The sequence below is a fragment of the Gadus macrocephalus genome, chromosome 8, assembly GCF_031168955.1.
Source record: "Gadus macrocephalus chromosome 8, ASM3116895v1".
NCBI classification, from domain to species: Eukaryota; Metazoa; Chordata; class Actinopteri; order Gadiformes; family Gadidae; genus Gadus; species Gadus macrocephalus.
The window spans coordinates 1356868-1371274 of NC_082389.1; the positions used below are offsets into that span (position 1 = coordinate 1356868).

The 14407-nt window shown below is 47.5% G+C and overlaps 1 protein-coding gene across 1 annotated transcript in view; it reads right to left on the reverse strand.

Annotated features, from left to right (window-relative positions):
• Window positions 1–79: 79 nt before the first annotated feature.
• ak5 (adenylate kinase 5) overlaps window positions 80–14407 on the reverse strand; it is a 50493-nt gene continuing 36165 nt past the window's right edge. Inside the window, exons 10-13 of the mRNA XM_060058146.1 lie at window positions 8948–9105; window positions 5417–5533; window positions 4983–5195; window positions 80–948 (exon numbers count right to left, since the gene is read on the reverse strand). Coding sequence (XP_059914129.1) covers window positions 886–948; window positions 4983–5195; window positions 5417–5533; window positions 8948–9105 — 551 coding nt within the window. The 3' untranslated portion in view covers window positions 80–885. The remainder of the gene's footprint in view (window positions 949–4982; window positions 5196–5416; window positions 5534–8947; window positions 9106–14407) is intronic.

The window sequence follows — 14407 nt, forward strand, 5'->3', positions numbered from 1 at the left end:
GATGGCGCCATTTGGTTAGCGATGACTACTGAACTACCCGTGCATGCAACCATCAAAAGAAATGCTCAACAATACTCAATTAAACAAATGCTCTTGCTTTATTTAATAAATATCTGACTCAGACAAGTAATTGAATGTAACATTGTCCCATACATAAAGCTTGAACTTTAACCAATTATAAATGCAATATATTTTTGTTAGTTTTTCACCTCACTTTATGTACTGACACCAAAAGGCAACACGCTTGATTGTAATTGTTGCATGCTTGCTACAGAATAAAGCATGCTGCACATGATAGTCAGAATACCTGTACAGTTTGACAGGTATACCCTTTCCCTCGTCTTTTCAAGACACTCGCACTGCACAAAACAGAAAGAAAAAGCGCTTTATCTAAACGCAGCATTTTTAAGCATTCAACCACAAACGCTCCTCGGAATCACGGCGGGCCATAAGTCGCGTTGATCATTTCTCCCCGCGGCGCAGTCGGTCCCCGGCTGTCGGGCTCGGAGATGTAGCGTTAACCGTTGACGGAGTCCGATCAAGATTAGAGAGAGCAAAGACGGTGTTTAGTTAAATAAGAGACTCGAGCGCTCTGTGTCGACCCGGATGCGTTTTATTCAGTGTCACAAGATAGTTAGTTAATCACTGATACTGATAGTAAAACGGAGTGTTTAGATGACACCAACAGCATGCATTTCACTGGTGCTTAATGTACGTGAGTCTGTAGGGCTTATGCTTTCTGTGTCTGGGTGCGTTTTCCATTGAATGGCTGGGTTTTTAATAAAGATACACAAGAGAGAGAGACACAGTCGGTCACAAATGATAAGCGGGTCTCCCGGTTGCCGCAGAGTGGGGGTCCCTCTGAGCTTTTAAGAGACGACCCTCTTAGCAGGAGTCCAGCGCGAGGCGCATCTGCGTCAGCTCCACCTCCGGTGAGTCGCCGTCGATCTGGAGACGAGAAGACAAACCCGCTGAGGCCACGCCCAGCATGAACACACACACACACACACACACACACACACACACACACACACACACACACACACACACACACACACACACACACACACACACACACACACACACACACACACACACACGTGCATACCTAACAGACACAAACCTCAAATACACACACCGGATACACAAACACACATACACACCTCACACACAAAACCCTCAAACACACACACACCTCACATACACACTTCATTGACAAACACCTCAAAAGCACAGACACGCACACACACACACACACACACACACACACACACACACACACACACACACACACACACACACACACACACACACACACACACACACACACACACACACAAATTAACCCACACATCTCACACACACCTCACACACACACACCTGCCATCTCTCTACCCCATTTCCCCAAACATGGTCAGGTGACCGTTCTGGTTTCCTGCACCTGATTTCGAACCGTCGACCCAAAATAAATTGTTTCTGAACCCGGAAAGCCGTTTCCCAGCTGCTACCCCGAACACGGAGGAGTCCCTCGACCAGAAGCATGAACCATGGTGACGTCAATGGGCGTGTCCTACTACAACGCTTCCGCTCAAACTGGGGGAAAGGGTCGCTGGTTGGCTGGATAACCCCCGCGGCCAAGAGTCCTGAACTCCCCGCACTCCCAACTATCAATCTCTTCTCTAGATTTCTTCCTTGCTGGTTTAAAGGGGACCTATTATGCTTTTTTGACTTTTATGACCTATAATCGTTGTTATAATGATTGATAGTCATGTTTAACCATACACAAAAAACGATGTAGATTTTCGGGAAACTCTTCCTCTCATCTGGGCGCTTTCAGCCTTCTCTGTCAACGCTCGGTTTCGTCCTTCTCCGCCCCCTCGCCCCCCTCCTGCCAACCCAACTCCGTTGTGAGCTCGAAGACATCATTTATTAGATAGGCCTACCTAATAAAAAGTTTGGCGTGGGGCCCAAGATCCTGGGGGCCTTCTTCAGAGGCACAACGGAGAGCATATTGACTGGATGCATCACTGCCTGGTACGGGAACTGCACTGCCCAAAGCTGCAAAATGCTGCAAAGGGTAGTGCGGACAGCTGAGAGGATCAGCGGATGTGAGCTTCCCTCCATCCAGGAAACCTACAAGGCCCGGTGTGTCAGGAAGGCCCTCCGAATCATTGGGGACCCCAGCCACCCCAACCAGAAGCTGTTTGAGCTACTGCCGTCAGGGAGGCGGCACCAAAGCCTAAGGGCCAAAACCCAGAGGATGACAAGCAGTTTTTTCCCCCAAGCAGTCAGACTCCTGGAAAAACACACTACCCCCAACCATCCACACGCACACCACAACAACAGACTGTTGTTGACACTTGAATACACTACACTTCATACTTTATTACACCACCTTTTTTTTTTTTTTTGTATTATTGATGCTGCTACTTACTTTTTTTTTTATTTATTTTTTTACTTTGTTCCTTTTCATATGGTTTCTTATTCTTATTCTTATTTATTTTATCTTTTACTGTTGCTGCTATGTGAATGTTGAGGAACCAAGCCTACGATTTTTACTCTTGAGTACTGTACTATAAGATGTAATAAAAGTGATTCTGATTCTGATTCTGATTCTGATTCTAATAAACCGTTGGAACACACAAGACCGGAACCCATAGCAACGCCGGTAAACAAACCCCGACTCCCGAGAAACCCAATCCCTATGAGCTCCCCGCGCTACGGCCATCCGGAGGCACACAGAGCTTTTGGCCGTGATATTATATATACAATTATATTATATTATATACTATTATATATAGAGCTCCGAGAGTCGCAAACGGCAACAATCACTTTCTCCTCCATGCTGCAGTACACCCCGGACTGCACTGCGCTGAGTTTGACGGTTGAACGCTGATTGGCTGTTACGTTACAAATGTCACTCAGTGGCCACGCTGTTGAACGCTGATTGGCTGTCATCACGCGAAATTCGTGTCAAAGTTGAAATTTGTCGCGCCACAAATCCTCGTGAACGCGCTCGCCCGTGCATGGCGAAAGTGTGGCGCGACAAATCAAAAAAATTCGCCCGATACGCGTCTATACGTTCACTTTGTATGGGATCTTGTCGTCCCGTTGCGTTTGGTGTGAACGCACTGGAGAAGTTTCAAGACAGACAGCCAAAATTGACATTTTTATTCAGAAAATAGCCGGTCCTTTTGCTTCCTTTAAAAAGCATGTTTGTGACACTGGATATCGATATGGATACGTCATCTAGCCTGCATATGGAGGGCCACATAAGGTAAGAAATTGGTTTACGTAAACTTTGCTGCTGGTTCTGTTTGCTCATGAATCGTGATGACCTGGCCAAAGGTTACCCACGGTCCTAAGCGATTGTGATCTGATTCTGGATGGTGCTCCAGTTAGTATGCATTGTATATATAGATTGCAGCTAGTAGCAGCCAGCTACACACGGTGCGATTGCTATGCCAATGTGGGTATAGTTGGTTTTGTCTGATTGAGATATGTGACGACTTGGAGCCTGGTAGGCCTATCCTGACATAAATATGTTCTCGCATAACCTGTGTGATTATCCTAAACTGAAGGGGATTTTATTTGCGATGATGTTGTAACGAGTGAAGTCTACATTGGTCCTTCGCAAGTGTTTACTGGTGGTCAGGTTTTGGCAGATGCAATTCTCCTCTGGGTGCTTGTATTTTTCTTCTTTTTTTAATGCAGCATAACATATGCTACCAGCAGCCCTTGCTCGTCTTCAAAAGGCTGATGCTCAGTACCTCGTTTCATTTCGTACCCCCTTTACAGTCTGGCATTGTTTGTCTGGTAAACTTTGTTGATGTCAAGTGTTAAATTGCCAACACTGTTCTTTGTCCTCTGTGTATTAGTATTAGGCCTACATATCCCGAGCCAATACCCTGGTGTTTCCAACGCCGTTTTGCAAAACAAGCCAAAACACAAACTGTGGTTTTCAACTTTTATTGTTCGAATAGGATCTTCATAGGGCTGGCCCGAATGCCATTTTTCAGGCTTCGAATACTCGTTGGTTTTTCCGAGCGAATATTCGAATACTCGTTCCAGAAAAAAACACCATAAAAAACATTAATAATCCTTATATACTCCCTAGAACCGATTTTGACAGTATCTGCATATTTTGTTGAAGATTTAATAGCTTTTGAACGTTAATTAGTAGGCCTAAGTAGGTTGAAGTTCCTTCGTTTTTCCCCGTGAAAGCGAACAGCTGTTCTCTGCCATCTCAGCCCTTACGGGAGCTTTTCAATTCATCCTGGAACGTGCATCTTTTCAGGGAATTTGTACAATGAATCCATAACAAATACCGAATATTGATTGTCTTATGTGTCCATATTATATCCATTATATTGACCGGGTATTCCCAAGACGCTCACGCTCTGCAGCAAGCCAGTCATAGTTGATTGGCGCGGCGCTGTACAGCGAACGTAAACAAACAACTAAGCTAAGGTTTTAAGTATTACTTTTCCTCCAGAGATCCCGCTAATGTTGTGTTATAAAGTAAAGGGAAACAAGATATCTGTTCTTCCTCCACCTCTCTCGCTTCTCTGCTTGGTGTCGCTGACGCTTATAGTTTGCCTCCCTCGCTCTGGTAAAGTCACGTAGGCTACGTGAAAAAAATAAACAGCGAAGCACCGAATACTGATTTAAGCTTCGAATACTAATTTTCCGAACGAGTATTCGAATATTCGAATAATTTCAACACCTGACAATACACTGTAGAGCATATTGTAATGCAGCGTTGAATGGATGAATAGCTTACATAAGGGTACCCAGCACTTTTCAGACCATACTCAAGCTTATGGTTATTGTCCCCACAACTTCTAAAAACAAACTGACGCCCTTGGGCCCTTTGGAGACTGTATCGTTGATTAAGGGCTATACAGTTGAATTGAACGGACCGGAACGGGTTCAGGAACCACGGCTGTCCTGGTGGGAACGGGGGGCTTCCAGACACTCACCCGGTGCAAGAGGTTCTGTTGGTGGTAGAGCTCAGCCAGGGGGGTGCTGTCTCGACACGCGCCCCGGTCCATCTGGGAGCAGGAGGAGGAGGAGGAGGAAGAGGAGGAGGAGGAGGAGGTGGAGGAGGAAGGTAGGCCCGGAGACGGGATCCGGTCGGGAGGTGCGTCGGACGGGACGGGGCAGAGGAGCAGCACGGCTTGGGGCGCGCCCATCTGACACACACACACGCACACGCACACACGCACACAACACACGCGTGTTACCTACTCACACACGCAGGTTTAAAGTGCTGACGGTTGTGATGAGCAGGGAAAGCTGCGTCACACTGTTTGTCGTTGAGGTCTTCTGAGGGGTTACGGTCTGTGTTTCATTATTTCGGCGTGTGTGTGTGTGTGTGTGTGTGTGTGTGTGTGTGTGTGTGCGTGACCCTCACCCTGGCCTGGTACGCCCGGGCCTGGCTCAGGGTCCTTGGGAACCCTGCCAGCAGCACTCCTTTATCCTGCCTGAGAGAGGAGGCGACCGCCTCACACACTAGCCCCACCAGCACGTCCTACACACACACACACAAATACACACACAAATACATGCACAAAATCAACATTCAATATACAATCCATGACAATAAATATTAATTCAAAGGATGGAAAAACACACGCATCTCTATTCTAATACAGCTTATGCAAATATACCGTACGACCTATGTGTGCTACAGAGGAGGTAAACAACCTTTCTTCCCGTTGAGTTCAAGGTTCAGTGACGTACCGGCACGCAGCGGCACAGCGGGGAACATATTGGTCTGGAGACCTTGCCTTCAGCGAGCTCAGAGCGGCGTTGGCGCTGGTGTAGCTTGTTTCTGCGTCTGTAGCTCATATCACGCTAACCCACTCAGACGCACTCCCCACCAGTCAACCACTCTGTAATTGGAGTTCAGATCACACAGAGACATTCCCCTGGCTCAATGCTGACAGGGTTGCCAGGCAACACCGGGATAATATTGGACGGGGGTCCGGGTCAGGGCGCTCGCTTGTCGTTTGTTGTTGTTGCAATGCTCTCTGGGTAGTTGAATAACACAATCTGCTCGTACGGTCGGCGTTGATGAGATTTCCATAGTGATGCCGCGTGAAGTTCCTCTGATCATTCCGGTAATTGGGAGCTATTGTATGGTACTGCACACGCCAAAGCCAACCGAGACGTGTGTGTGTGTGTGCCTGGGTTTTTGTAAACACATACCTGTGTGTTTGTGTGTGTGTGTGTGCGTTTGTGTGTGTGCGCGTGTGCGTGTGTTTGTGTGTGTTTGTGTGTGCGTGCGTGTGTGCGTGCGTGTGTGTGTGTGTGTGTGTGTGTGTGTGTGTGTGTGTGTGTGTGTGTGTGTGTGTGTGTGTGTGTGTGTGTGTGTGTGTGTGTGTGTGTGTGTGTCACCTCCTCAGGGAGATCTTGCATCATTCATCCCAGCTGTCAATCTGTGTCCTCTCCCTTCCTACCCTTCACCCCTCCTCTCGTCTCTACCTGACAGGTGGTATAGCAGGGCCCATATAGGAGCAGTGCACGTGTGATCTGACCCGCTTTGGAGAAAAACACACGTGCACACACCCTCACAGGCACACAATCACACAAACACAACCAGCATTCAATATACAATCCTTGATAATAAAATACTCGTAAGGGATCTCACGCACACACACACACACACACACACAAGCGTGCTCACGCACACACCCGGACATGCACACAATTGGAACACACACAAAAAAAGCGGCCAAGAGAAGTGCTGTGCCTCAGGTCCCAGGACGTGACCGTGGGTTGGTGTGTTGACAGCTTCTTATGTTGGCTATCGCTGCACTACCACTGTGTGTGTGTGTGTGTGTGTGTGTGTGTGTGTGTGTGTGTGTCTCTTTGCCTTTTGATGGCTCTTCCATTTCAGTGAGTGTTGCCACATCATTCAGGAGGTTCTGCGTTGATCTGCAGGTTTCCATCTTGCAGAACGATCACACACACACACACACACACACACACACACACACACACACACACACACACACACACACACACACACACACACACACACACACACACACACACACATTGTCTCATCATTCTGCGCTGACCCTGTCCCTGATGCAGTGGTTCAAGTACTGTGTGGAGGTGGCCGGGATCAAAGTGTAATGCAGGGAGTTCGGTCCGATATGTCTTCACTCCAGCGAGTTTCAGAAGGACCGAATGGGAGTCTGCCAGGATGCAAGCAAAGGCACGGCAGTACGACTGCAGACTAGTCAGAAGAGTTTCTTCTCTTCAATTTCAATTCCTATTGATCCTGATAGACGCCGGGCGGACACACACACACACACACACACACACACACACACACACACACACACACACACACACACATAGACGCCACACAGCCACATGTCCCTTTGAACGTTGCAATGAGAGCAGAGAGAGGAAGCCAAGGCCCAAGTCGTGTTTTGATGTGAAATTCCAGGAGACGTAATAACAGACGCTTGTAATGAGATGTGCCGGTAGCAGTCGTCGGGGGCTCCACAGGTGCCTCCCCGTGCAATCTCTGGGATGATTACCGGCGGCCACAGATGACTGTTTAACCAAGTCGGCAGCAGCCGACACACACAAATGCAATTCAAGATAGCAGGCCTTTTTTAAACAATACCTGATAGGTATACCTGAGGTAGAATTCAATGTTTCAACATCAGGAATACAGTATTGCTGATGTTAAAACGCTGAATTCTACCTCCACGTCCGGTATTCAGAACACCTAATGTGAGGTAGAATTCAGTGTTTAACCGAGACAACACCTCATGTTTTCAATCAATGTCATTCTGAAGACCCTATATGGAAGAGGAGTGTGTTGTTGTTTTCCTATGGAGGGCCGAGGTCGAAGACCAGAGACGCACATATGCGCAGCACTTGGCTGATACTGCCCCCTCCTCCAGATGAACATCAAACTGCTTTACCTGTCATCCCACACACCCTGCTGACCTTGGGATAACATGTGAAAAGTTTCATCTCATTGCTTCTTGTGGGTCCAGTGTGAGTCTGATTGGTTTCCCAGCGGGCGGTTGGCATCCAATCAGACTTAGAGGTTCTCGTGTCCCGAGAAAACCTCAGTGCCAGTGAATTCTGCGCTGCCGTTCGCAGCTGCTGTGTGGGGAGAGACAGCGCTGTCACATCCATCTGGGCCAGCGGCTGCAGATGTGCAATCAGTGTGTGTGTGTGTGTGTGTGTGTGTGTGTGCAGTGCCTGCTGTTCCCTGCATGCCTGGACCCATCACATTCCCATTCTCCCCCCCACCCCCTTATTCTTATGCAGTCTTCGTTTCCCTCATCCCTCATCCCCGGTCTTTGTCTAAAAGGCTGATCCATCCATGTTCATTCACTTGGCTCGCATTGTCCGAGGTTCCGGCCCGCCGCGACTCAAAGCCGGGGGGTCATTGCGCAGACTCAGGATTCCTCTCTCTCCCTAAAGCCTGAAGCGCTGCGGCCGCATCGAGACAGATGAAAATATTGTTTCGGAGTTCTTCCAAAATAGAATTGAGTCGTACACGGAGTGAGCGCTGAAAACAAAGCGCCCGTGTGATTGAATCGCGCTCCCCTTTGCTCTACTACTCCGTCCAACAACGTGAAGGGAGATCGGCCGACCGTAGGGTCAAGCTAAGTCTTTTATCACTGCCAAACGACGCTAATCGTCTAGAATTCATTCAGGTGATTCGGCTCACACAGACAGGACAGTACAAGACCACACAGAACAAGGGAGACAACAAGTCTGACTGGACACACACTAAAGACATCCCATTAAAACACACGCGTTGTTTCCAGTGTGGGAACACAATCAATAAAAGCAGCTTAGACAACGTGCTCGAGGACACGGCTCTGTAAGCACAGCAGACGAGGAGTGTCGCTGGGCCCTCACAGCCTGGGGATGGGGGCTCTTTGAGACCCGGGTCACCCACCTCGGGGACCGGCTCGCCCCGCTCCAGGACGTCCTGCAGGCGGCGCCCCCGGTCGCCGTGGCTCTGCAGCTCGCGGACCAGCAGCTCCGCCGGGCTGACCCGGGACAGGCCCAGGCGGTCTGCCGTGACCCCGCTCTGCTGCAGGGCATGGGCTGAGCCTGAGAGGGAAGACCCACGCACGCAATCACACACACACACACACACACACACACACACACACACACACACACACACACACACACACACACACACACACACACACACACACACACACACACACACACACATGTTACTTAACGTCAGGTTGTTTGTCACCCATAGGTTTCTCAAGGCACATTTTACTTTGAAGCCAGAAACGAGTATCATGCTTGCCAGTTATATATTTTCGGTTATTTATTGAGAATATCACACGTTCGCGGGAAAAGTCAGGCAGGAAAGCGAGATCACGCTGCCGGTGCTTAGAGACCTCCTCGTCAATCAACACTTTTTTTTCCATGCCCCGTGTATTACAGAGGGCATGCCAATGCACATGCGCCCGTGAGAATGCGCATAAATCGTTCAATCGTTGTCGTCACTTCCGTACCAGAGACAACCGGTCCTCACCAGTGGCTGATTCTTCCCGTGAACAAACCCGCTACCGCTGTATTCAACCGCATCGTCCAGGGGGAACATCCCCCTGTGGATTTATGTTTAGATTTAGCCTTTTGGCCGGGTTTCTTTTAGGCAATCAAAATCCTTTTGGACTCTCTCTCTCTCTCTCTCTCTCTCTCTCTCTCTCTCTCTCTCTCTCTCTCTCTCTCTCTCTCTCTCTGGTCAGACCACTTTAGAAGCCACCTGTCGATCACTGCAGATCTGCTTCCATCATATTTAAGTCCAGCAGAGTGGATGAGAGCAGACTACGAGTCAAAAACATCAAATAATTCATGAAATACATACAAAATTGACCAAAGCACCAGTCGAGTAAGTCCATTAAACATGTATTGACCAATCCATATGGATGAATAATTAATGCATAACACTTGGTATAAGACCAGGATTTGGGAATCGAATACAGATGAGGGACCAACCTCTTTATACAATTTACATTTTACATTTTACAACCGTGTGTGTTTGTGTGTGGCTCTAAGTGTCTGTCTATGTGTGTGTGTGTGTGTGTGTGTGTATGTGTCGCACATGCATCTGATGTATTGCTTGAGAGCCATGATGACAAATGCCTTCTCCGTGTTAGACAATACATCTGTGTACATCAAGCGTCTTAGAGTGCCATATTAAGCGCTATATACATTTTATTTATTATTATTACATATAGTGCCCTATGTATCTTAACACACACACACACACACACACACACACACACACACACACACACACACACACACACACACACACACAACCGTACCATATTTGCATGTTGGAACATGCACTGGTTCACCCTTGCCTGGTGTCCCGCCGGCGTTTAGATCCAGAGCTCCGAACAAACTCCTGGTTCCTTAAGGGCTGAATATGGCTCCACGTTCACGCAACGCAGCGACCCCGCAGACGCTTCGACGCAGTCGGGAACCTTCATGGTTCTGTGTCGGGGTTTAGTGAGCGGACCAATCACAGCCCTCGCTGCTGCGTCGCCTCGACGGAAGGTTACGATTATTGGGAGGCGCACGTCCGGCCCTTGCGGAGAGGGATGGAGAGTCCGCAACAACGTCAGGGGTCACGGACCCCTGACGTTGCTTGAATGTGGAACCATAATCAGCTCTTAAGGATTCCTCTTTCGTTGCCGTTTGAATTGACGATGAGGCCTTGACCCCGAGCCTTCGTCGGAGGTGCTTCATCATCATCATCATCATCATCATCACCCAGAGAAGGGCAGCAATAAGACAGGCCTCCCCCCCCCCCTCACCCCCCCATACATCCATATTCCCCTCGACTCCACGTGACATTAAGGCAACATGAGAGAGGAGAGAGAGAGAGAGAGAGAGAGAGAGAGAGAGAGAGAGGGGGAGAGAGAGAGAGAGAGAGGGAGAGAGAGAGGGGGAGAGAGAGAGAGAGAGAGGGAGGGAGAGAGAGAGGGGGAGAGAGGGAGAGAGAGAGAGAGAGAGAGAGAGGGAGAGGGAGAGAGAGAGGGGGAGAGGGAGAGAGAGAGAGAGAGACGGCGAGAGAGAGAGGGGGAGAGAGAGAGACGGAGAGAGAGAGAAAGAGAGAGAGAGAGAGAGAGAGACGGAGAGAGAGAGAGAGAGAGAGAGAGAGAGAGAGTGGAACATCAATTGAGAGATAAAGAGAGAGATATCAAGATGGAGAGAGAGAGGCTGCCTTGGATTTAATTCAATAAAAAATATTTTAGGGAGGCTGAAGCCATCCACTGAAGATCCACTGCGTTAACACTAAATAGAACAGGAGTTGAATTGGCTGCAGTTCTGTCTGTCTGTCTGCCTGTCTGCCTGTCCTCTCTCTCTCTCTCTCTCTCTCTCCTGTCGTATGCATTAGTATTCTGCCAGCCTAGTTTTTGGGAATCTGGAAAGAGAACAAAAAAACGATAAGCCTGGCAGGCACTCTGGCTCCCATAATGAGCAGAGCTGTATCACACCAGCAGGTAACTGACCCTATAACCCGATGGGGCTGTTGCAGGCTGGAGCCCAGATCCGGTTTTTCCTCCTTGCTGTTAATTCTGATAATGGTTTGATTCAAATTGAAAGCAGATTACCGTTTTTCTCAGTCGCTTTGGTACATTTCTCAGATCAGAATTGAAATTCTCAAAACTACCTGTTCAATCTTCACATCATTGTGTCGTTTGTGCACATCAAAAAAGTAGTTTCTCATTTCTTTGAACAAGTTGCAAATGCTTTGGTACATTAATGCAAATGATTATGTACAATTCTCTGCTCTTTCCTACATTATCAATTGCTTGTGTCATGTTGATCAAAATGTGTTGTAATGGGTCTCTATTGAATAGTCTCACCCCCACAACATTTAGGCATTAGTTCATTGCATAAGTCTTCACATGCAAAATGGTTGAACAAGTTGTCATAATATGCCAAGCATATTTCTATACATTTCCATTAGACTTTTTTTTCCAAATCTGTCCTGAATTGTTAAATTGCTACCAGGTGAATCTTGACTTTCTCTGAAGAAGGGAAATGTGTGAAGTGTTAGATCAACCAGTTTACTGAAATAACTCAAAGGTGCATCTCCTGAACCATGAACTGGCAAGTATATAAATAGCTGGAGCACAACACAATGTTACATTGTCTGACAATCGAATTTGTGGCCCCAACAGACGTGCAGATGACTGCACTGTAATTCATACAGCAACGCATGTACAGTTTACCCTAAGGAGATTTTCCTATGTTCACATTTCTAGCAATGACATGGTCTGTCAACAAATTACAGTACAAAGTCAAAGCGTAAATGTGAATCTTGTCCAGTCTCTTGCAATCAATCTCCCACATACACTATGTATGGTGTATCTTACAATTTACAATAATTGTCTTCAAAACTTTAGCCATAGTTTACATCAGAACATCCCTCCAGAGTACACTGTTATATCGACAACATGACTAAGCAATTTGACTGTATTATCCGTACACAATGACACAAGGACTTGTCATTGTGATGGCACTGACATGTTCATTGACACAGATATTTACTTTTGAGGAACAAACTAAGGATTTTGAGCAAGAGACTGGCTTTTGCATGAAATCGTTGGTGTTTTGCTATTTGTACGAATTGTTTTGAGAAATGCACTTACTGTTTTGCAAATTTCAATTCTGATCTGAGAAATGTACCAAAGCGACTGAGAAAAACTGTAAGAATATCTTTGTTCAGTTGCTAAATTTTGAAGTTGCTCAACCATTAGCATAACAGCCACACAACCATTGGAGTGAGTGAGTGAGTGAGTGAGTGAGTGAGTGAGTGAGTGAGTGAGTGAGTGAGTGAGTGAGTGAGTGAGTGAGTGAGTGAGTGAGTGAGTGAGTGAGTGAGTGCGTGAGTGATTGTGTAAGTGATTGTGTAAGTGAGTGAGTGAGTGTGTCAGTGTGTCAGTGAGTGAGTGAGTGAGTGTGTAAGTAAATGAGTGCCTGACTGATTCAATGAGTGCCTGTCTGACTGACTCAATGATTGACTGCCTGTCTGTCTGACAGAGTCACTGGCTGTTTGACTGAATGAATATCCGTCTGACTAAGTGACTGGCTGACTGAGTGAGTGAGTCTGGCTCCCTCATCAAAGGTTTCTCCCAGAAAGAGAGTAGAGAGTGGTGTTAGTGGTATGTTGGTGTTCTGGAGTGTTTCATCACAGCTGAAGGAGCTGTGCTTCGAACCGGACCGCCTAGTGCACGGAGAGATGAACTCTACATAACTTGAGCTTGTTGTTGTTGTGGGAATCAATAAGGCACCGGAAAACAGAGAATCACAAATCTCAAGCGCAACCAATGTTTTTCACAGCTCCCAAACTAATGTGTGGGAATAGACACCAATCCCACACATTACTGTGTGTGTGTGTGTGTGTGTGTGTGTGTGTGTGTGTGTGTGTGTGTGTGTGTGTGTGTGTGTGTGTGTGTGTGTGTGTGTGTGTGTGTGTGTGTGTGTGTGTGTGTGCCTCAAGTGAGAGATAAACTGCTGGGACACTCTCAAACAGATTCAGCCTGCAAGTGTGAATCCTTCACAAAGAGACAGATGGGATGGTGAGAAGGAGAAGAGGAAAAGATGCCAAGAAGTGAGAGGAACGAGAGAGAGAGAGAGAGGGAGAGAGAGAGAGAGAGAGGGAGAGAGAGAGAGAGAGAGAGAGAGAGAGAGAGAGAGAGAGAGAGGTGGAGGTGTAGAAAACAACATAGATTGACAGGTAGTCAGGCATCTGAAATGAACCTTTCAGATTTTAGGTCTCCGTTACTGTTTTAAACACTCTAATGTGATATCTTTCGTGCAAAAATCAACATGAGGGATGGCTGTGTAGAGCCATAATTGAGAGAACAGTGCATGCGAACATTTCAAAGAGAGATTGATAGCTGAATGGGGAGAGCGCAATAGAGAGAGAGAGAGAGAGAGAGAGAGAGAGAGAGAGAGAGAGAGAGAGAGAGAGAGAGAGAGAGAGAGAGAGAGAGAGAGAGAGAGAGAGAGAGAGAGAGAGAGAGAGAGAGAGAGAGAGAGAGAGAGAGAGAGAGAGAGAGAGAGAGATATAAGCGGTGTTGTTGCATTGTATTTCTTTTCTTTTGAACATGTAAATTGCCTTTCGCCTGTTAACTTGTTTCTCTGATCTCTCTTCATTTCGTGTTCTACCGCCTTGTTTGGACGACTGTCTCCAACTTCTCCGCGAACCGGGAAGTGAAACCATTGTGAGACGGGGACACAGAGTGAGGAACGAGGGATGCAGTGCCAGAGACGAAGACAGCGGGTTGCCAGAACCAACTGGGAGGGTGGTGTCGGCTGTGTCCAGTCGAGCTGGACCAGAGGCAGGTTGGCGTCTAGACCGAATCCC